Genomic DNA, 23440 nt, shown 5'->3' with positions numbered 1-23440 from the left:
CAGGTGATGGAGAATGAGAAGATGATCTACCTAGTAACAGAGTATGCCAGTGGCGGGGAGATTTTCGGTAAGTTTCTGTCTCTTTTGTAGTGAGCTAGTGTCATTTTTTTGTATGCTCATCTGTCACATTTGACCTCTCCACCTGCGTCCAATTGTATGGCTTTGGTACCTATGTCAATGGCTCTGACTAGTGACTGTCTGTTTCTCTGTGATCCTGGGTTTGACGTTGTCATTGTTTCATTATTAATTCGTGATGTGGTGGAGCTCAAGAAATGCAAAGCAAACCTCCTGTAAAAGGAAAATGAACTGAATTTGAACTTTGACCTCTGACGTGTCTGTGTTCAGACCACCTGGTGGCCCACGGCAGGATGGCGGAGAAGGACGCGCGGCGGAAGTTCAAGCAGATCGTGGCGGCCGTCCACTTCTGTCACTGCCGCAACATCGTCCACCGAGACCTGAAAGCCGAAAACCTGCTCCTGGACCACAACCTCAACATCAAGATTGCAGGTATAGTACAGTGTGTTTGTGCGAGTGTGTGTAGTTTTTCCACTGGATTTTTAGGAGTGACCAGGTTGATTTTCCCTGACTTTTCCCCCCCCCCCCCCTTTTTCGTACTTCCCTGCTCCTCCTCTGTCCGTATTAGACTTTGGCTTCAGTAACCTGTTCTCCCGAGGCCAGCTGCTAAAGACCTGGTGTGGGAGTCCTCCCTATGCAGCCCCAGAGCTCTTCGAAGGGAAGGAGTACGACGGACCCAAAGTGGATATCTGGGTCAGTGACCTAGTCTTATCAATCCTAGTTCCTATAAGAAACAACCACAGCTACTCCTCATAGCCTATAGTGGACCATGGCTACGTCCCAATTATCCACCCTTTTCTCAACGTGTGCATTTGTCTTGCACACTTCCCGGCATGGATTTAACAACGGTGGACATCCCCCTCCAGCCAATACTTACACCCCAATCCAGTGCTTTCAAATCAATGACAGGGGAGTGTGCGTGTGCCCACTTATGAGAAAGGGTGGAGAATCTCACCTATGAGGATTACGTCTCCTCCTCATCCTTCTTTTCCCCACGTTCTTTCACTCTCCCTCTATCTCGCTCTCTGTAGAGTTTGGGTGTGGTGCTGTATGTTCTGGTGTGCGGTGCCTTGCCTTTTGATGGCAGCACCCTCCAGAACCTGAGGGCCCGGGTGCTGAGTGGGAAGTTCCGCATCCCCTTCTTCATGTCCACAGGTGAGACCTGATGCCAGTACTAATACCTTGCAAGTTGAAACAATGGTGTCTTCTACGGGGTCTGACTGGCTGCTTTGAAGTGTGTCACTAGCATCAGTGTTGCTTCTGACCTTGTGTTCTGTCTGACAGACTGTGAGTACCTGATCCGACACATGCTGGTGCTGGAGCCCAGTAGACGCCTCTCCATGGAGCAGATCTGTAAGAACAAGTGGATGAAGCAGGGAGACCCCGACCCAGAGTTTGAGAGGGTGAGTTCCCAAACTCTGGTTCCATCGAGCTGCTTTTGGATGATCTGACAAGACATCTCTGGACTCAATGAAGAATGGACCCAACGTTTTAATGGATTTTCTCTCCCTCTCTCTCTCGTTCTCTCTCTGTCTCTCTTTCTCAGTTGATCGTGGAATGTGAGCAGGTGAAGTCTGAGCGGGAGACAGAGCTCATTAACGAGCAGGTGCTGATGGCCATGTCTGAGATGGGACTGGACCGCGAGCGCACTCTCCAGGTGGGACCAACACACACACACACACACACACACAAGACACATTGTTACAGTAGACAAACGCTGTAGTGCATATGAAATGCCATTGGCTTACGTCTGTCTTGGCTGACCGGCTCTCTTGTTTCACCCTGTCTCTCCAGTCTCTGCACACTGATGCGTACGATCACTACAGCGCCATCTACAGCCTGCTCTCTGACCGCCTGAAGAAACACAAGACCCTGCGCATGGCCCCACCCACGCCCCGCCCCATTGTCTACCCTCTCAACTCTGTACAGGTAACCTTTGCCCCTCAGATCTACAGATTCTAAGGAATCTGATTGGTTACTAAGATTATATGAAACAGATACCATATCATGGTTAAATTAGGTTTCTTTTTGGGGGGGGGGTTAGAAATATGTAGTGTGTGGAGCAAACTGGCCTAATATATAGTTTACTTAATGAAAATACAAAATAAATAAATGGTCATTTCCCTTCTCCACTTTGCGTCGGCTCACTCTCGCGCCTTGCTCCGGTATCCTCTGCCAGTCACTACTTTACCTCAGATGCCAACGTATGTCAGTGAATGATGAAGCCTTCAAGAGAGGAATTGCAATGTCTCGTTGCAGCCAAGGACCCATCACTGACATTATATAGGGATGTTTTAACTAAGTTGGATTGTTGTCTTTAACGATGAACAAACTGAGTAGACGGCTTGAATAAAAAAGCTGCGGTTTTATCAAATACCAACCCGGAGAGTTGGACAAGCGGCATAGCTGCTCTACTACCAACAGCGTTAGCGGTCAAGCCCAATTGTTTATATATTTAACTAAACCCGTGCCTTCTGAGGTGCAGAGTAGGATTGCCGATAGGGTGGCAGATATGTGCGCAAAAGACCTCCGGCCATTTAATCTGGTTTGTGGCAAAGGTTTTGAAATCGTGGCCCAAAGTCCAGATCTATGAATTCATCCGGTTCTGGGTAAGTAGAAGGGCTGCATTCATTGCCAAAACCTCGTAATGTGGTTGTTATTATCAGCTGTGTGTGCAGGCAACTGTCTCGTGAGCGCTGAGCAACAGCCAAACGGAGCAGTTGCTATGGCTACTCACACGCAGAGCCGAAGGGGGTCGGGGGCAGACAGACGAGCAGCTAACGGAAGAAGTTATTTCTTATTTCTGCACTTAAATGAGCACGGGACGGGACTGGAGTGATTTTTATCGGGACAGGAAAGTACCGGGGTTATAGAACTGTTGCGGGATCAGAACAGTATAAGAAAAAAATTGACAAGACTGGACAGGAATTAATTTTCTCTCCCTTGTCAACCTTTAAAAGACAGAAGCGAACGTGACTACTAAGTACACTGAATTCAGAGCTCACACTTGTTTAACCTATGTGAGAGATTAGTGCCTTTCGTATTTAGTATTTTAGTGATTAGTACTTTACTGTCACTCCAAGATTTTGAGGGTATTTTTTTTATTTGCAGTCAAAAATGCTTGATTTTGCTGTAGGCCATTCTGACATTTTTCATGGCAATATGCAATGATTTTGTCCAATGTAGAGCGACAATGGGAAAAGTTTTTTTGACGCATGGCTTGATTGAACCATATTATGTGGTGATTGGTTGAAAATGCAAGCCCTCTTTTTGTACTATGGTGGTCAGTTTTATGCTAAAATATTGGGATGATTTGACTGTTTTATGTGGAAATAGTGCAGTGATTGGTCAAATTTGCAAGCCCTCGCATAATATGCGGGCCATTGTTGAATAAATAAATATATAAAAATGGAATCCTGGAGGGACTGACTTTAGTACTTTAGTGGTCCTCTGTAGCTCAGTTGGTAGAGCATGACACTTGAAACGCCAAGATAGTGGATTCAATTCCTGGGTCCACCCCTATATAAAATGTATGAAAGCATGCAAGTGCCTTCAGAAAGTATTCACTCCCCTTGACTTTTCCAACATTTTACTGTGTTTCTATGTCTGTGTTACCCTTTTATCTTGCAAGGCGGTACATTCCATAGCCTCTCTCTTCATCTGCACTTGCCCAAAGGAAACCGCATGATGTACTGTCAATACTCCTCTTTTGCCTTGATACATTCTCAGATCACGCATGTTTCAATGAGTGCCAATTAAGGGGTTTGTTTGTACAAGTAATACCGCTGATTGTCAGAGAGAAGCTTTTGTTGCCAATTTAATGTTTTTGTTGCCAATCTAAACTAGCTAGGTACGTTAGCAAGCTAACTAAATGGCGTCAGATAGTGACACAGAGGAATTCTACGATGCTGCTGAAGACGTCAATTTTTTTCAGTTTGTTACAAATCTTCAGTTTGTTACAAAGTGGGATTAAAATTGATTTAATTTACATAATTTTTTGTCAACAATTTACACAAAATACTCGGTCAAAGTGGAAGGAAATTATAAAATGTGTAAAAAATAAATATGAAAACATAAATAATAAAATGCTAATATATCTTGATTAGATATGTATTCAAAACCCTGAGTTAGAATCACCTTTAGCAGCGATTACAGCTGTGAGTCTTTCTGGGAAAGTCACTAAGAGCTTTCCACACCTAGATAGTGCAACATTTGCTGAATATTATATTATTATAATTTTTTTAATATATTTTTTAAATTCTTCAAGCTCTGTCAAATTGGTTGTTGATCATTGCTAGACAACCATTTTCAGGTCTTGCCATAACCTGAAAATGGTCTTGCCATAGATTTTCAAGCAGATTTAAGTTAACTGTAACTCGGCCACATTCACTGTCTTCTTGGTAAAAAAAACTCCAGTGTATATTTGGCCTTGTGTTTTAGGTTATTGTGCTGCTGAAAGGGGAATTCATCTCTGTGTCTGGTGGATAGCAGACTGAACCAGTTTGTTCTCTAGGATTTTGCCTGTGCTTAGTTCCATTTGGTTTCTTTTTTTATCCTGAATAACTCCCCAGTCCTTAACGATTACAAGCATATCCACAATATGATGCGGCCACCACTATGCCTGAAAATATGTAGAGTGGTACTCACTAATATGTTTGGGGCAAATCCAATACAACACTTTGTATTCAGGACACAAAGTTTATTGCTTTGCCACATTTTTTGCAGTATTACTTTAGTGCCTTGTTGCAAACAGGATACATGTTTTGGAATATTTGTATTCTGTACAGGCTTCCTTCTTTTCACTCTGTCAATTAGGTTAGCATTATGGAGTAACTACAACGTTGTTGAGCCATCTTCAGTTTTCTCCTATCACAGCCATTAAACTCAGTTACTGTTTTAAAGTCTTTGGCCTCATAGTAAAATCCCTGAGCGGTTTCCTACCTCTCCAACAACTGAATTGGGAAGGATGTCTGTATCTTTAGTGACTGGGTGTATTGATACACCATTTAAAGTGTAATTAATAGCTTCACCATGCTCACAGTGATATCCAATGTCTGCCAATAAGTGCCCTTTGCGTATCATTGGAAAACCTCCCTGGTCTTTGTGGTTGAATCTGTTTGAAATTCACTGCTCGACTGAGGGACCTTACAGATAATTGTATATGTGGGGTACAGAGATGAGGTATTCATTCAAAGATAATGTTTAACACTATTATTGCACACAGATTGAGTCCTTGCAACTTATTATGTGACTTGTTAAGCACATTTTTACTCCTGAACTTATTTAGGCTTGTCATAACAAAGGGGTTGAATACTTATTGACTCAATGCATTTCGTCTTTTCAGTTTTTATTAATTTGTAAAAATGTCTAACATAATTCCACTTTGACATTATAGGGTCGGCCAGTGGCAAGAAATCTCAATGTAATACATTTTTAATTCAGACTGTAACACAAGAAAATGTTGAAAAAGTGAAGGGGTGTGAATACTTTCTGAAGGCACTGTGTGTGACTTTGGATAAACGCGTCTGCTAATTGGCATGTTATATATTGCATATTATAGTAAAAAGGCAAGTTTTGAAGGAAGGATGCCTGTGAGTGACAATCCTCATTTCCATCTGTTATGTTGAGGTGTACAGGTTATGTTGAGGTGAACTGAGTGACCCACATCCACTTAGCAGCAGGTCAGAGCAGATTGCGAGCCAATCAGTGCAATCCTTGAGTGACCTCACCTGTGTGTGTGTGTGTGTGTGTGTGTGTGTGTGTGTGTGTGTGTGTGTGTGTGTGTGCGCGCGCATGCATGCATGTCTTTTTCCTGCAGACGGATCAGCAGGGTAATCCTGTTAGCATGAATGTCCCTCACGTCCAGCTGATCAACCCAGAGAACCAGATCGTTGAGGTTAGTGGGTCCACCTACACCCATTACACAATCCTGCAATGCAGCTGCTCTAGTGACACTGACATGGTGGCCTGTTTGCTATGATTGCTTTAAGCTTAGCCTCCTAGCATACTTCTTTAAGGTCCAATGCCATTCTGGGTAACAATTAAGTACCTAACTATGATTGATTTCAATTAAAATAGGCCAAAAAAATCTAAAATAGCTTTTTTAGCAAAGAGCAATTTCTCAAGGAAGAATTTTGCTTGGACTGTGGTCTGATTGGGGAGGGGAAAACTAGCTATTGGCAGAGAGGTTTGGAGGTCTTTTTCTGATTGGTCTATTAAGTAATTTACCAGGCAGGCCAGGACTCTATCCCACCAAAACACATTGAAATTTCAGGCTTTTTTTTCAAACAGCTCTTACACTTAAAGGGCATTATCATAATTTTCACAATTTCACAGTATTATTCCAATCTCATAGTGTGGAAATATATAAAACTGCACTGGGACTTTTTAAGTAGGAATTTGGGAACATTTGTATCTAGGCTGCACAGCAATTGTTTTGTAAGATCCTACACTAATACAGTGAGGGAAAAAAGTATTTGATCCCCTACTGATTTTGTACGTTTGCCCACTTACAAAGAAATGATCAGTCTATAATTTTAATAGTAGGTTTATTTGAACAGTGAGAGACAGAATAACAACAAAAATATCCAGAAAAACGCATGTCAAAAATGTTATAAATTGATTTGCATTTTAATGAGGGAAATAAGTATTTGACCCCCTCTCAATCAGAAAGATTTCTGGCTCCCAGGTGCCTTTTATACAGGTAACGAGCTAAGATTAGGAGCACACTCTTAAAGGGAGTGCTCCTAACCGCAGCTTGTTACCTGTAAAAAAGACACCTGTCCACAGAAGCAATCAATCAATCAGATTCCAAGCTCTCCACCATGGCCAAGACCAAAGAGCTCTCCAAGAATGTCAGGGACAAGATTGTAGACCTACACAAGGCTGGAATGGGCTACAAGACCATCGCCAAGCAGCTTGGTGAGAAGGTGACAACAGTTGGTGTGATTATTCGCAAATGGAAGAAACACAAAAGAACTGTCAATATCCCTCGGCCTGGGGCTCCATGCAAGATCTCACCTCGTGGAGTTGCAATGATCATGAGAACGGTGAGGAATCAGCCCAGAACTACACGGGAGGATCTTGTCAATGATCTCAAGGCAGCTGGGACCATAGTCACCAAGAAAACAATTGGTAACACACTACGCCGTGAAGGACTGAAATCCTGCAGCGCCCGCAAGGTCCCCCTGCTCAAGAATACATATACATGCCCGTCTGAAGTTTGCCAATGAACATCTGAATGACTGAGGACAACTGGTGAAAGTGTTGTGGTCAGATGAGACTAAAATGGAGCTCTTTGGCATCAACTCAACTCGCCGTGTTTGGAGGAGGAGGAATGCTGCCTATGACCCGAAGAACCCTATCCCCACCGTCAAACATGGAGGTGGAAACATTATGCTTTGGGGGTATTTTTCTGCTAAGGGGACAGGACAACTTCACCGCATCAAAGGGACGATGGACGGGGCCATGTACCGTCAAATCTTGGGTGAGAACTTCCTTCCCTCAGCCAGGGCATTGAAAATGGGTCGTGGATGGGTATTCCAGCATGACAATGACCCAAAACACACAGCCAAGGCAACAAAGGAGTGGCTCAAGAAGAAGCACATTAAGGTCCTGGAGTGGCCTAGCCAGTCTCCAGACCTTAATCCCATAGAAAATCTGTGGAGGGAGCTGAAGGTTCGACTTGCCAAACGTCAGCCTCGAAACCTTAATGACTTGGAGAAGATCTGCAAAGAGGAGTGGGACAAAATCCCTCCTGAGATGTGTGTAAACCTGGTGGCCAACTACAAGAAATGTCTGACCTCTGTGATTGCCAACAAGGGTTTTGCCACTAAGTCATGTTTTGCAGAGGGGTCAAATACTTGTTTCTCTCATTAAAATGCAAATCATTTTATAACATTTTTGACATGCGTTTTTCTGGAATTTTTTTGTTATTCTGTCTCACTGTTCAAATAAACCTACTATTAAAATTATTGACTGATCATTTCTTTGTCAGTGGGCAAACGTACAAAATCAGCAGGGGATCAAATACTTTTTTCCCCCCACTGTATATCCCTGGGATTCATATATATCCAACTCTGAATTACTCAGATACACTGGCATACACATACCACATACACAAATGTAGAAACAAATGCATTTTTACACATAAAGATATTGTTTGTCGTTTGCTGTGTAGCCGGACGGAAACATGGCCCTGGACAGTGATGACGCGGAGGAGCCGTCTCCAGAGGCAATGGCTCGCTACCTGTCCATGAGGCGTCACACTGTGGGCGTCCCAGACCCCAGGTACTCTATACACCTTGTCTGCCCGTCCGTTTGTCTTTCTGTCTCTCTGGCTGTTTGGCTGTCTCTGTCTTGCTTGCTTGCATCTCCTTACTGACTGTGTTCTTCTCTGTTAGGACGGAGATGCAGGAGGATCTGCAGAAGCTGCCCCCTGGGTTCCCCCGTGTGGCCCCACAGCCCCCGTTCCCCATGCCCCCCACCATGGGCCACATGCACACACTGATGCCCACCCAGAACCCACACCTGCAGCCCACACAGCAGCTGGAATACAAGGTGAGGGATCGGAAGGGATGTGTGTTTGGTATGACAGAGTATAGTTACATAGTCCTGACACCTCTCTCTCTCTCTCTCTGTCCCTCCAGGAGCAGTCCCTGCTGCAGCCCCCCACCCTGCAGCTGCTGAATGGCATGGGACCCCTGGGCCGTAGGGCCTCGGACGGAGGGGCCAACATCCAGCTGCACGCCCAGCTACTGAAGAGGCCACGTGGACAGTCCCCTCTGGTCGCCAACCCTGTGAGTCCCTGCCCCTCCCCCCCACCCCCCCAATGTGTGTTTGTGTTTAAGAGCCAGAACTGGATTGAAATATATGTGTATTTGATTATTTGTTATTTAATACTTATTTTCTATGTATAATGTAAATATAAATAAATAATATAGCCGGAATCAACTATTTACAGGACCAGTCATAAGTTTGGACACACCTACTCATTCCAGGGTTTTTCTTTATTTTTGCTATTTCCTGTATTGTAGAATAATAGTGAAGACATCAAAACTATGAAAAAACGCATATGGAATCATGTAGTAACAAAAAAGTGTTAAACAATTCAAAATGTATCTTATATTTTAGATTCTTCAGAGTAGCCACCCTTTGCCTTGATGACAGCTTTGCACACTCTTGGCATTCTCTCAACCAGCCTCAATCTACCTCAATCATGAGGTAGTCACCTGGAATGCATTTCAATTAACTGTGTTCATTAATTTGTGGATTTTCTTTCCTTCTTAATGTGTTTGAGCCAATCAGTTGTGTTGTGACAAGGTAGGGGTGGTATAAAGAATATAGCCCTATTTGATAAAAGACCAAGTCCATATTATGGCAAGAACAGCTCAAATAAGCAAAGAGAAACGACAGTCCATCATTACTTTAAGACATGAAGGTCTGTCAATGCGGAACGTTTCAAGAACTTTGAAAGTTTCTTCAAGTGCAGTCGCAAAAACCATCAAGCGCTATGATGAAACTGGCTCTTAATAGGACCGCCACAGAAATGGAAGACCCAGAGTTACCTATGCTGCAGTGGATAAGTTCATTAGAGAAACCAGCCTCAGAAATTGCAGCCCAAGTAAATGCTTGACAGAGTTCAAGTAACAGACACATCTCAACATCAACTGTTCAAAGGAGACTGTGTGAATCAGGCCTTCATTGTTGAATTTCTGCGAAGAAACAACTACTAAAAGACACCAATAAGAAGAAGAGACTTGCTTCTGCCAAGAAACACGAGCAATGGACATTAGGCCTGTGGAAATCTGTGCTTTGGTCTGATGAGTCCAAATGTGAGATTTTTGGTTACAACTGCCATGCCTTTGTGAGAAGGAGAGTAGGTGAATGGATGATCACCACATTGTGTGTTTCTCACCGTGAAGCATCGAGGAGGTGGTGTGATGGTGTTGGGGTACTTGTTGGTGACACTGTCAGTGATTTTATTTAGAATTCAAGGCACACTTAACCAGCATGGCTACCACAGAATTCTGCAGCAATATGCCATCCCATCTGGTTTGCGCTTAGTTGGACTATCATTTGTTTTTCAACAGGACAATGACCTAACACACCTCCAGGCTGTGTAAGGGCTATTTGACCAAGAAGGAGAGTGATGGAGTGCTGCCTCAGATGACCTGGCCTCCACAATCAATCAAATGTATTTATAAAGCCCTTCTTACATCAGCTGATGTCACAAAGTGCTGTACAGAACCCAGCCTAAAACCCCAAACAGCAAGCAATGCAGGTGTAGAAGCACGGTGGCTAGGAAAAACTCCCTAGAAAGGCCGGAACCAAGGAAGAAACCTAGAGAGGAACCAGGCTATGACGGGTGGCCAGTCCTCTTCTGGCTGTGCCGGGTGGAGATTATAACAAAACATGGCCAAAATGTTCATAGATGACCAGCAGGGTCAAATAATAATAATCACAGTGGTTGTAGAGGGTGCAACAGGTCAGCACCTCAGGAGTAAATGTCAGTTGGCTTTTCATAGCCGATCATTCAGAATATCTCTACCGCACCTGCTGTCTCTAGAGAGTTGAAAACAGCAGGTCTGGGACAAGGTAGCACGTCCGGTGAACAGGTCAGGGTTCCATAGCTGCAGGCAGAACAGTTAAAACTGCAGCAGCAGCACGACCAGGTGGACTGGGGACAGCAAGGAGTCATCAGACCAGGTAGTCCTGAGGCATGGTCATAGGGCTCAGGTCCTCAGAGAGAGAGCGAGTGAGACAGAGAGAGAATTAGAGAGAGCATACTTAAATTAACACAGGACACCGAATAAGACAGGAGAAATACTCCACATATAACAGACCCCCGACACACAAACTATTGCAGCATAAATACTGGAGGCTGAGACAGGAGGGGTTGGTAGACACTGTGGCCCTGTCTGACGATCCCCCGGGCAGGGCCTAACAGGCAGGATATAACCCCACCCACTTTGCCAAAGCACAGCCCCCATACCACTAGAGGAATATCTTCAACCACCAACTTACTATCCTGAGACAAGGATAGTAAGACAATAGCCCACGAAGATCTCCCCCACGGCACGAACAGGAACCCCTCCTAGGGACGGCATGGAAGGGCACCAGTAAGCCTGAGACTCAGCGCCTGTAATTGGGTTTGAGGCAGAGAATCCCAGTGGAGAGAGGGGAACCGGCCAGGCAGAGACAGCAAGGGCGGTTCGTTGCTCCAGTGCCTTTCCATTCACCTTCACACTCCTGCGCCAGACTAGACTCAATCATAGGACCTACTGAAGAGATGAGTCTTCAATAAAGACTTAAAGGTCGAGACCGAGTCAGCGTCTCTCACATGGATAGGCAGACAATTCCATAACAATGGAGCTCTATAGGAGAAAGCCCTGCCTCCAGCTGTTTGCTTAGATATTCTAGGGACAGCAAGGAGGCCTGCGTCTTGTGACCGTAGCCTACGTGTAGGTATGTACGGCAGGACCAAATCGGAAAGATGGATAGGAGCAAGCCCATGTAATGCTTTGTAGGTTAGCAGTAAAACCTTGAAATCAGCCCTAGCCTTAACAGTGTAGAGAGGCTAGCACTGGAATAATATGATCAAATTCTTTGGTTCTAGTCAAGATTCTAGCAGCCGTGTTTATCACGAATTGAAGTTTATTTAGTCCGGGTAGCTGGAAAGTAGAGCATTGCTGTAGTCTAACCTAGAAGCGACAAAAGCACAGATACGTTTTTCTGCATTTTTTGAAAAAGTTTCTGATTTTTGCAATCTTACATAGATGGAAAAAGCTGTCCTTGAAACAGTCTTGATTTGTTCGTCAAAAGAGAGATCAGGGTCCAGAGTAATGCCGAGGTCCTTCACAGTTCTGTTTGAGACAACTGTACAACCATCAAGATTAATTGTCAGATTCAACAGAAGATCACTTTGTTTCTTGGGACCAAGAACTAGCATCTCTGTTTTATCCAAGTTTAAAGTAGAACATTTGCCGCCATCCACTTCCTTATGTCTGAAACACAAGCTTCCAGGGATGGCAATTTTGGGGCTTCACCATATTTCATCAATGTACAGCTGTGTGTCGTTCGTATAGCAGTGAAAGTTTACATTATGCTTCCGAATTAGATCACCAAGAGGTAATATATATATAGTGAAAGCAATAGTGGTCCTAAAATGGAGCCTTGCGGAACACCGAAATGTACAGTTGATTTGTCAGAGGACAAACCATCCACAGAGACAAACTGATATCTTTCCGACAGATAAGATCTAAACCAGGCCAGAACTTGTCCGTGTAGACCAATTTGGGTTTCCAATCTCTCCAAAAGAATGTGTTGATCGATGGTATCAAAAGCAGCACTGAGGTCTAGGAGCACGAGGACAGATGCAGAGCCTCAGTCTGAAGCCATTAAAAGGTAATTTACCACCTTCACAAGTGCGGTCTCAGTGTTATGATGGGGTCTAAAACCAGACTGAACCGTTTTGTATACATTGCTTGTCTTCAGGAAGGCAGTGAGAATGCTGCACAACAGCTTTTTCAAAAAATAATTGAGAGGAATGGGAGATTCGATAGGCCAATTTTTAGTTTTTTATACTTTCTGGGCCAAGGTTTGGCTTTTTCAAGAGAGGCTTTATTACTGCCACTTTTAGTGAGTTTGTTACACATCTGGTGGATAGGGAGCCGTTTATTATGTTCAAGGGGGGGCCAAGCACAGGAAGCATTTCTTTCAGTAGTTTAGTTGGAATAGGGTCCAGTATGCAGCTTGAAGATTTAGAGGCCATGATTATTTTCATCAATGTGTCAAGAGATGTATAGTATTAAAAAACTTGTCTCCCTTGATCCTAGGTCCTGGCAGTGTTGTGCAGACTCAGGACAATTGAGCTTTGGAGAAATACGCAGATTTAAAGATTAGTCCGTAATTTGCTTTCAAATGATCATCGAAGAAGTTCATGAATTTATCACTGCTGAAGTGAAAGCCATCCTCTCTTGGGGAATGCTGCTTTTTAGTTAGCTTTGCGACAGTATCAAAAATACATTTTGGGTTGTTCTTATTTTCCTCAATTAAGTTGGAAAAATAGGATGATTGAGCAGCAGTGAGGGCTCTTCGATACTGCACGGTACTGTCTTTCCAAGCTAGTCGGAAGACTTCTCGTTTGGTGTAGCGCCATTTCGTTTCAATTTTCTGGAAGCTTGCTTCAGAGCTCGAGTATTTTCTGTATACCAGGGAGCTAGTTTCTTATGACAAATGTTTTTTGTTTTTAGGAGTGCGACTGCATCAAGGGTGTTACGCAAGGTTAAATTGAGTTCCTCAGTTAGGTGGTTAACTTAATTTTGGTCTCTGACGTCCTTGGGTAGGTGGAGGGAGTCTGGAAGGGCATCTAGGAATCTTAGGGTTGTCCGAGAATTTATAGCACAGCTTTTGATGATCCTTGGTTGGGGTCTGAGCAGATTATTTGTTGCAATTGCAAACGTAATAAAATGGTGGTCCGGTAGTCCAGGATTATGAGGAAAAACATTAAGATCCACAACATTTATTCCACGGCACAAAACTTGGTCCCGAGTATGACTATGGCAGTGAGTAGCTCCGCAGACATGTTGGACAAAATCCACTGAGTCGATGATGGCTCCAAAAGCCTTTTGGAGTGGGTCTGTGGACTTTTCCATGTGAATATTGAAGTCAACAAAAATGTGAATATTATCTGCCATGACTACAAGATCCAGTAGGAATTCAGGGAACTCAGTGAGGAACGCTGTATAAGGCCCAGGAGGCCTGTAAACAGTAGCTATAAAAAGTGATTGATTAGGCTGCATAGATTTCATGAATAGAAGCTCAAAAGACGAAAACAGTCGTTTTTTAACTTTTTATAAATTGAAATTTGCTATCGTAAATGTTAGCAACACCTCCGCCTTTGCGGGATGTGCGGGCGATATGGTCACTGGTGTAACCAGGAGGAGAGGCCTCATTTAGCACAATAAATTCATCAGGCTCAAGCCATGTTTCAGTCAGGCCAGTCACATCAAGATTATGATCAGTGATTAATTCATTGACTATAACTGCCTTGGAAGTGAGGGATCTAACATTAAGTTGCCCTATTTTGAGATGTGAGATATCACAATCTCTTTCAATAATGACCGGAATGGAGGTCTTTATTCCAGTGAGATTGCTAAAGCGAACACTGCCATTTTTAATTTTGCCCAACCTAGATTGAGGCACAGACACGGTCTCAATGGGGATAGCTGAGCTGACTACACTGACTGTGCTAGTGGCAGACTCCACTAAGCTGGCAGGCTGGCTAACAGCCTGCTGCCTGGACTGCACCCTATCTCATTGTGGAGTTAGAGCCCTGTCTACATTCGTAGATAAGATGAGAGCACCCCTCCAGCTAGGGTGAAGTCCGTCACCCCTCAGCAGGCCAGGCTTGGTCCTGTTTGTGGGTGAGTCCCAGAAAGAGGGCCAATTATCTACAAATTCTATCTTTTGGGAGGGGCAGAAAACTGTTTTCAACCAGTGATTGAGTTGTGAGACTCTGCTGTAGAGCTCATCACTCCCCCTAACTGGGAGGGGGCCAGAGACAATTACAATTACCTGACCTCACCCCAATATAGATGGTTTGGGATGAGTTGGACCGCAGAGTGAAGGAAAAGCAGCCAATAAGTGTTCAGCAAATGTGGGAACTCCTTCAAGACTGTTGGAAAATCATTCCAGGTGGAGCTGGTTGAGAGAATGCCATGAGTGTGCAAAGCTGTCATCAATGCAAAGGGTGGCTAATTTGAAGAATATAAAATATATTTTGATTTGTTTAACACTTTTTTTGGTTACTACATGATTCTGTATGTGTTATTTCATAGTTTTGATGTCTTCACTATTATCCTACAGAAAATACTATTATCCTATGTAGAAAATAGTCAAAATAAAGAAAAACCCTTGAATGACTAGGTGTGTCCAAACGTTTGGCTGGTACTGTACATTGGAGGTTTTTGACGTATTTTCAAATTTCCTATTAAATTACTTATTTACAATTCCATTATTTCAAATACTTGGTTCAAATGCATGGGAGTATTTATTTGTTTTTACACTATTTGAGTATTTTTAAATACATGCTAGTACTTTCCCAGTGTATTTCCAAATACATTCCAATATTCAACTACTTGTTTTTTCAAATAAAAAATATCAAAATATGTTCTTCCAAATGTCTTTGAAGGTAATTGAAATACCCTAAATTGTATTTGTACGCAGGTCTGTTAAGAGCATAGTTTTTTTTAGTCCAGTCTACTAAGCCATGTTCTCTGTCAGTGCCAATGTACATACTCTGTCTACTGAGTTGACAGTGGTTTTATACATCACCCACCTGTTTTCAGACTTTCACTGTCCAAAATTGTTTTTCCTCATCATGTTCTCTCCATCTCCTCCCGTTCACTCTCCCTCTCGCAGCACCCCATCCCGGCTGTGGCTCCGGTGGATGAGGAGGGTTCTGACGGGGAACCAGACCAGGAGGCGGTGCAGAGGTAAGCCTGGGAGGGGCACAGGGACCCGGGGGGCTTTGAGGCGTGACTGTAGAAGCGCTAGTGTTCCTGGGTTACTGGGAGTCGAGGTGCAAGTAGGCTGCAGCACTGCTTTCTGCCACCGGGGACCGGGCCACTGTTCCGGTGTCTTCTCCCCCCCCCCCCCCCCCCTCCATCACGCAACTGGCTTTCATTAGGCAATCAATCAACTCTTCTCCAACTTCTACCAAATCTACCTCTCTAAATATCCTCTTAAAATATGTCTATCTCTCTCATTTCAAATTATGCCGCCAAATTATCTCGCCACGGCTTCGCTTACACTACGCTTGCTCAAACAATCCAATCCTCAAATTGGAACGGGGGGTTGTGGGAGTTATCTGATATGTGATTCGTCCTGCCTGAAGGAAGGGGATGGTGGTTTTGCCCCTTCCCCACACAAGGGCCAATGAGGACAGAGAGCTGACCAGTGCTGCTTCCTGTCTCCCTCCCCGCGGCCCAGGTACTTGGCGAACCGCTCCAAGCGGCACACGACGCACGCGCTCATGAGCACAGCGCACGGCGCTGAGCCACTGGCAGACTCGCAGAGGCCCCAGGGCTCCCGGCAGAGGGGGTGGGCCCCGGAGCAGCACTGCCGGTGAGGGGCCTCACTGCGGCTGACAGACACCCCAGGCCAGGGGGGGCATGCATGGGCCCCAACACACAGGGACAGTAAAAGAGAGAGGGACACAAGCACTAAGATGCACAGACACACATACACCCCCTTCACTATGCATGGGCCCCAGCATTCAGCGAGGCCGGGATGGGGGCACGGGAACTTTTAGAGACATTCACCGAGACACATATTCTCACTTTATAATGAGCTGAAAGTCCACACCGGGGGGGGGGGTATGCATGGTCCCCAGCCAGCACAGAGGAGCAGGGACACCAGTGCACCGTGCAGGTTACACTATCACAGTCACCAGCTTGGAGAATACGACATGAGGACTTCTAGTGATCCAGGGGTAGGCTAGGTAACAGAACAGTTATCAGAGCCTTGCACCGGGCTCTGAGATCTCCTGAGCTGCAGGTCAGCCATTGGACAGTCTGTGTTGTGGAGAAGCTGCCGTCTCATTGGATGAGGTCTGTCTGTCTATGTATCAAGCGTCTCAGAGTAGGAGTGCTGATCTAGGATCAGCTCCCCATCTAACCTCATTCATTGTGATCTAAACGGCAAAACTGATCCTAAATCAGCACTCCTACTCTGAGACGCTTGATACATACGGCCGGCCGCTGGTCTTCTGATACTGATTGAACACGTTCAGCTCTGTTTATTATCCCAAACGGTTCATTGTACAGCCAGTTTAAGTTAGCCTAGATATTCTCTGATTTCTCCAGCTAGCTATTCTCGATATAGAAAAAAATAAGATGTTTCGGTTTTTTGACTGCAGCTGAACGACGCTAAGATGTTACAGCCAGGTATGGGATTCTCCAAATGATCCTGTCGATCAGGTCTACGTTTGGATTGGGTATGATGACAGTGGTGCGTTCCTGCTGTGGATCTTGTGTTCACGGCTCTAGGATCAGCTCAGTGTTTACAGTGACATTCTGATGCAGAGAGACCAGAGTAGCTCATGTAAATGTTTTTATTTTTATTTTCCATCTGTGTATGACTGTGTGTCTGTGTGCAACTTCACCTCTGTATCCATTTCTGCGACTTCACCTGTGTATCCATTTCTATCTATATCTGGCTCCTGTCTATGCGTCTGGATCTGTGTGTATGTATGTGTGCGGCTCTGCGCACCTCCCCAGGTCCAGCTACAAGGACTGTAACACCCTGCACTTGCCCATGGAGCGTTTCTCCCCCGTGAGGCGCTTTTCCGATGGGGCCACCACCATCCAGGCCTTTAAGGCCCACCTGGAGAACAGCAGCCTCATCAGGCAGCTCAAACAGGTACTATACACCCTCACCTGGCTCTGTACACCCCCACCTGGTGTTGTAAACCTACAACCTAGGGCTGTTACGGTGACCGTATGTATTACCGCAGTCAAATTCCACATGACCGTTTAGTCAAGGTAACTAGGCTTGTTGCACAACATTTCTATAGGCTATGCAACTGTATCTTGAAATATTGCGATATGCCTGGCTTGGCCTTTCTACTTTTCACAACTCAACAATAATCTGGCCGAATTGCACGCGCTGCCTTTCCTTCTGACTGCAGGCAGAACGATTTTAAACAATCCACAACTTTTTTTTTTTTAAAGAAGCTAATTATCCTCTGGCCAAATCATGGTTTAGTAGCCTATTTTGAATTATGTTATTTCTTTCTGTATAGACAGGAATAGGCTAATTTGGCAATATAATTGTGGCAATTTAATTAAATTTACTTTAGGGAAAGCTTCCCTTCCTCTAGCCTTATGGAAGCACTGCCTATGCTAGCATATTAAAAATGTAACCGCATGTAACCTCCATTTGCTATTCGAGTGCAGGCTACGGATGACAAGTTTTCTTTTTGTGGGCTATTCTAAGTCAAAAATAATTCTACACACTCGCTGGCACGAAAATAGGCATGAATGATCAGTTCCCAAAGAAAATTGCAGCGCGGCGCAAAGTTCTGTACCCACACTTCAAGGAGATGGATTAAAAGGGAAACGTGTAGCCCTTGTAGTCGATAAACTGCATTGACAACCAAATGTTCGAAGACGGTAATTCTAAATATCACAAAGTTCCCATAGAGGAGTGGAATAATGGAACACCAATACTATCCATGGTATTGTAATCATCTAGAAGAAAAAGAATTGTAGGGATTGTAATCATAAAATATATAGGAAAACAATAAAATACAACAATTGATAAAGAAATGAACCACAACTACACTATACCATTCAAGATGGTAGGGAATGTTGTAAAATAATTAGTATTCCACTTTCTATTTATAGTGTTTTATAAATAGATAAGACAGCATTAGACAAGAATAATTAGCTAAATAATACATCTCCAAATAGAAGGAACTGGAACACAAAAGTACTCAAATCAACATGGTAGAGATACCCACATAGTGTGCCTTCTATGTCCTCTGTGTCTATGTGCAGGTGTATTGTGATGGAAGGGTGAGTGGGTGAGTGAAAAAGAAGGGTGAGTGAAAAAGGAAAATGGTTGCAAATCTCAGAGCCCATGTGTGTCTGTGAGCAGGGATTGTAAGAGAGAGAGAGCTTTCAATCTTGTACAGATATGGGATATACATTTTAAAACAAATTATAAATCTAGGTTATTGATTTGTTGGCCTATCATGATGAGACGGTCCCCAACTCTATATCCTAGACACCCACCTGAGCGACTCCTATACTAAGGAGAAGTCCTTATCTGTTTTCTGGGCCTACTGTAACTAGCCTATACGCAGCCAAAACAGAAAGATAAATGCGGTCGGAGACCCACTAAAGCAGCACCTCCCCTGCTCTCTGATGGGTGAGCATAATATACAAAGAATTTCTCCATCAGCTAGGACTTGACATTGGTTAATCAAGTCTCCCCATTTTTGCCTGCCTTCTCAAACAGCTGCAACTGTATTTGCACATCAAGTCCTTTCTTGAGTTGGGCTCGAGGATGGAACAACTGGAACAACATCTGAGCTTGTGGTTGTTTGTGGAGGAAAGGGTGGAAAAGTGGAGAACAATTGGAGGTTAACTTAATAGCAATGCAAATATCATGGTACACCTATATGGACACTCAATCACTATGGTACTTTTTAATGGTAAGTTTACAAACATATATTATGATAAATTTAATTGCAACTTGTATCTCATTATGGTAAATGGTGAAATAAGTATAGCCAATTATAATTGTAATGTCTTAGCAGATAATAAGAAAATACTATCAGTATTTACCTGGATAAAAGAAAAGGAATATAATATCTATTACCAGGGAACTCATTCAACAATTTGGTGGGGGGGGGGTATTTTTCTTCCATGGGCAAAGAAACTGAGGTTTTGATGGGGGGTTGATGATCTTAATAAACAATCATTTTGATCTGAATCTGCAAATTGTCCAAACAGATCCTCAAGGTAGATGGATGATTTTAAATATGTTATTGGACCATAAACATATTTGGCTCATTAATATATACGGTCCAAATAATGATGATCCATGCCTTTTTGAAAATATATATAATAATGTATCAAACCTACAAGCAATACAATGGTGGTAAATTATAAACTGGATCTTAAAGGAAATCACACTACAAACTATCACCCTCATGCACTTAAGGAAATCACCAATGTCATTGATATATTGGAACTAGTGGAAATATGGAGGCTTAAATATCCTGACCTAGTGAGATATACATGGAGGAGGTTTAATATCCTGACCTAGTGAGATATACATGGAGGAGGTTTAATATCCTGACCTAGTGAGATATACATGGAGGAGGTTTAATATCCTGACCTAGTGAGATATACATGGAGGAGGTTTAATATCCTGACCTAGTGAGATATACATGGAGGTTTAATATCCTGACCTAGTGAGACATACATGGCGGAGGTTTAATATCCTGACCTAGTGAGATATACATGGAGGAGGTTTAATATCCTGACCTAGTGAGATATACATGGAGGAGGTTTAATATCCTGACCTAGTGAGATATACATGGAGGAGGTTTAATATCCTGACCTAGTGAGATATACATGGTGGAGGTTTAATATCCTGACCTAGTGAGATATACATGGAGGAGGTTTAATATCCTGACCTAGTGAGATATACATGGAGGAGGTTTAATATCCTGACCTAGTGAGATATACATGGAGGAGGTTTAATATCCTGACCTAGTGAGATACACATGGTGGAGGTTTAAGATCCTGACCTAGTGAGATATACATGGAGGAGGTTTAATATCCTGACCTAGTGAGATACACATGGTGGAGGTTTAATATCCTGACCTAGTGAGATATACATGGCGGAGGTTTAATATCCTGACCTAGTGAGATATACATGGAGGAGGTTTAATATCCTGACCTAGTGAGATATACATGGAGGAGGTTTAATATCCTGACCTAGTGAGATATACATGGAGGAGGTTTAATATCCTGACCTAGTGAGATATACATGGCGGAGGCTCAATCAAGCTAGTTGTCTTGACTACTTTCTTGTCATTCTCGCTGGCACCCACATTTTTTAAAAAGTGTTGAGAGGGGACAGAATGCAGTCGGACCATAAAATAATTTTCATATACATTACTCGTAAAGAATTCCCACGTGGGCGAGAATATTGGAAATTTAATCAAAGCCTATTGGATGATAACTTGTTTTTAGCTAGGACAGAATCATTTATAACCGACTTTCTTTTTTCTTTTTTTTCGAAATAACATAGGTATAGCAGATCCCCTTATTGTATGGGACACTTTTAAATGTGCCTTTAGAGGCCATGCAGTTCAGTTCTCATCTATAAAACAAAAGCAATTTAAGTTAAAAGAGACCATTATAACAAAGGAAATAGGACTAACAATACAGTTAGATAGCAATAAAAACTGTAACATAGAGGAACAGAATAAGTTAGAGGAAAAACAAAAAGAAATGGAAGAACTTATTCAAGAAAAATCAAGTGTGCTATGTTATAAAAATAAAGCAAACTGGATGTAATATTTGGGAAAAATGCACCAAATAATTTTTTATGTCTTCAACATAGAAATGCTACCAAAAATAATTTACTGAAACTTCACCAAACAATATTTTCAGAGGAAGCAAAGTCCTTTTAAAGTATGTTTTCGTTTGTCTCCTCCGTCTCCACTAACCTAAGTTAATTGTATGTCTTTCTTTCTATTAATAATGTAAAATGATCAGCTGTACCGAAAGGCTCATGTGAAGGCAAAATTACAAAGGAGGAACCTTTTGATGCAATTAAAGCCTTTACGTCTGGGACAACTCCAGGGCTGAATGGCACACCAGTGGAGGTATATCAAACCTTTTTTGGTATACTCAGAGGACCGTTATTAGCATGTTTTTTTAACCACTCCAATAAAAATAGTAGATTATCAGATACTCAACAAGGTCTGATTTTCATTTTTACTGAAACAGAATCCAAGTGGTAAGGATAAAGATCCAGTCCATTTAAAAATGTTGACTTTCCTTACACTTCAGTGTTGTGATGCAGAAATTCTAGCATTGTGCATAGAATTAAAAAGGTATTGTCGGACATTATTAATCCTAATCAGACAGGTGATTTACATGGACTTTACATGGACATTGGAGATAATATAATTACTGGAAATAATAGAACACTATGAAAAATCTGGGAAACCGGGCCTGGTATTTATAGCTGACTTTGAAAAGGCTTTTGATAAAGTATGATTGGAATTTACAGTGCATTCGGAAAGTATTCAGACCCCTTTATTTTTTCCACATTTTCTTACTTTGGTTTTTTTACCTTATCAGCCTACACACAATACCCCATGACAAATCTAAAACAGGTTTTTAGTATTTTTTTGTAATTTTATAAAACAAATGAAAACTGAAATCATATTTACATAAGTATTCAGACCCTTTACTCAGTACTTTGTTGAAGCACCTTTGGCAGCGATTACAGCCTCGAGTCTTCTTGGGTGTGACGCTACAAGCTTGGCACACTTGTATTTGGGGTGTTTCTCCCTTTCTCTGCAGATCCTCTCAAGCTCTGTCAGGTTGGATGGGGAGCGTCGCTGCACAGCTATTTTCAGGTCTCTCCAAAGATGTTAGATCATGTTCAAGTCCGGGCTCTGGCTGGGCCACTCAAGGACATTGAGACTTGAGTGGCAAAACACCAGTCTCAATGTCAACTGTGAAGAGGTGACTCCAGGATGCTGGCCTTCTAGGCAGAGTTCCTCTGTCCAGTGTCTGTTCTTTTGCCCATCTTAATTTTTTCGTTTTATTGGCCAGTCTGAGATATGGCTTTTTCTTTGCAACTCTGCCTAGAAGGCCAGCATACCAGAGTCGCCTCTTCACTGTTGACGTTGAGACTGGTGTTTTGCGGGTACTATTTAATGAAGCTGCCAGTTGAGGGCTTGTGAGGCGTCTGTTTCTCAAACTAGACACACTAATGTACTTGTCCTTTTGCTCATTTGTGCACCGGGGCCTCCCACTCCTCTTTCTATTCTGGTTAGAGCCAGTTTGCGCTGTTCTGTGAAGGGAGTAGTACACACTGTTGAACGAGATCTTCAGTTTCTTGTCAATTTCTCGCATGAAATAGCCTTCATTTCTCAGAACAAGAATAGACTGACGAGTTTCTGAAGAAAGTATTTGTTTCTAGCCATTTTGAGCCTGTAATCGAACCCACAAATGCTTATGCTCCAGATACTCAACTAGTCTAAAGAAGGACAGTTTTATTGCTTCTTTAAACAGAACAGTTTTCAGCTGTGCTAACATACTTGCAAAATTGTTTTCTAATGATCAATTAGCCTTTTAAAATGATAAACTTGGATTAGCTAACACAAAATTATAACCTTGGATTAGTTAACACAACGTCCATTGGAACACAGGAGTGATGGTTGCTGATAATGGGCCTCTGTACGCCTATGTAGATATTCCTTTAAGAATCTGCTGTTTCCAGCTACAATAGTCATTTTCAACATTAACAATGTCTACACTGTATTTTGGATCAATGTTATTTTAATGGACAAAAAAATGTGGTTTCTTTAAAAAACAAGGACATTTCTAAGTGACCCCAAACTTTTGAACGGTAGTGTGTATGGGGGATACAACCATCCCAGCTCTGCAGATTTTGCTGTGAAGAGACAGAATCATTAGATCATTTGTTTCTTGTTTAGTCTGTATACTTAAAGATCCCTCTCCCATCCATCTTTTTTTCCAGGAACCATACCATTTTAGTTTTCCCAGAAACCAGACATTTTTAATTTTCTGCTTTTCATTCA

General features: G+C 42.8%; 1 protein-coding gene across 4 annotated transcripts in view; it reads left to right on the top strand.

The window, feature by feature from the left end:
• The window catches only part of LOC115163130 (serine/threonine-protein kinase SIK3 homolog), a 50687-nt gene that overhangs the window by 17748 nt on the left and 9499 nt on the right, over positions 1–23440 (top strand). For 2 of the 4 annotated variants that reach the window (XM_029714768.1, XM_029714767.1), the window contains exons 3-16: positions 4–67; positions 346–507; positions 644–768; positions 1107–1230; positions 1360–1478; positions 1622–1732; positions 1870–2004; positions 5894–5971; positions 8255–8364; positions 8478–8634; positions 8724–8873; positions 15499–15572; positions 16069–16203; positions 17358–17499. In XM_029714768.1, coding sequence (XP_029570628.1) covers positions 4–67; positions 346–507; positions 644–768; positions 1107–1230; positions 1360–1478; positions 1622–1732; positions 1870–2004; positions 5894–5971; positions 8255–8364; positions 8478–8634; positions 8724–8873; positions 15499–15572; positions 16069–16203; positions 17358–17499 — 1686 coding nt within the window. The remainder of the gene's footprint in view (positions 1–3; positions 68–345; positions 508–643; positions 769–1106; positions 1231–1359; positions 1479–1621; positions 1733–1869; positions 2005–5893; positions 5972–8254; positions 8365–8477; positions 8635–8723; positions 8874–15498; positions 15573–16068; positions 16204–17357; positions 17500–23440) is intronic. The other 2 variants (XM_029714770.1, XM_029714769.1) reach the window with 1 other exon arrangement.

This window comes from Salmo trutta, chromosome 26 (genome assembly GCF_901001165.1).
Source record: "Salmo trutta chromosome 26, fSalTru1.1, whole genome shotgun sequence".
In the NCBI taxonomy this organism is placed as follows: Eukaryota; Metazoa; Chordata; class Actinopteri; order Salmoniformes; family Salmonidae; genus Salmo; species Salmo trutta.
Note: the sequence above shows the minus strand (reverse complement) of the source record. Positions and strands in the feature narration are given on the sequence as shown.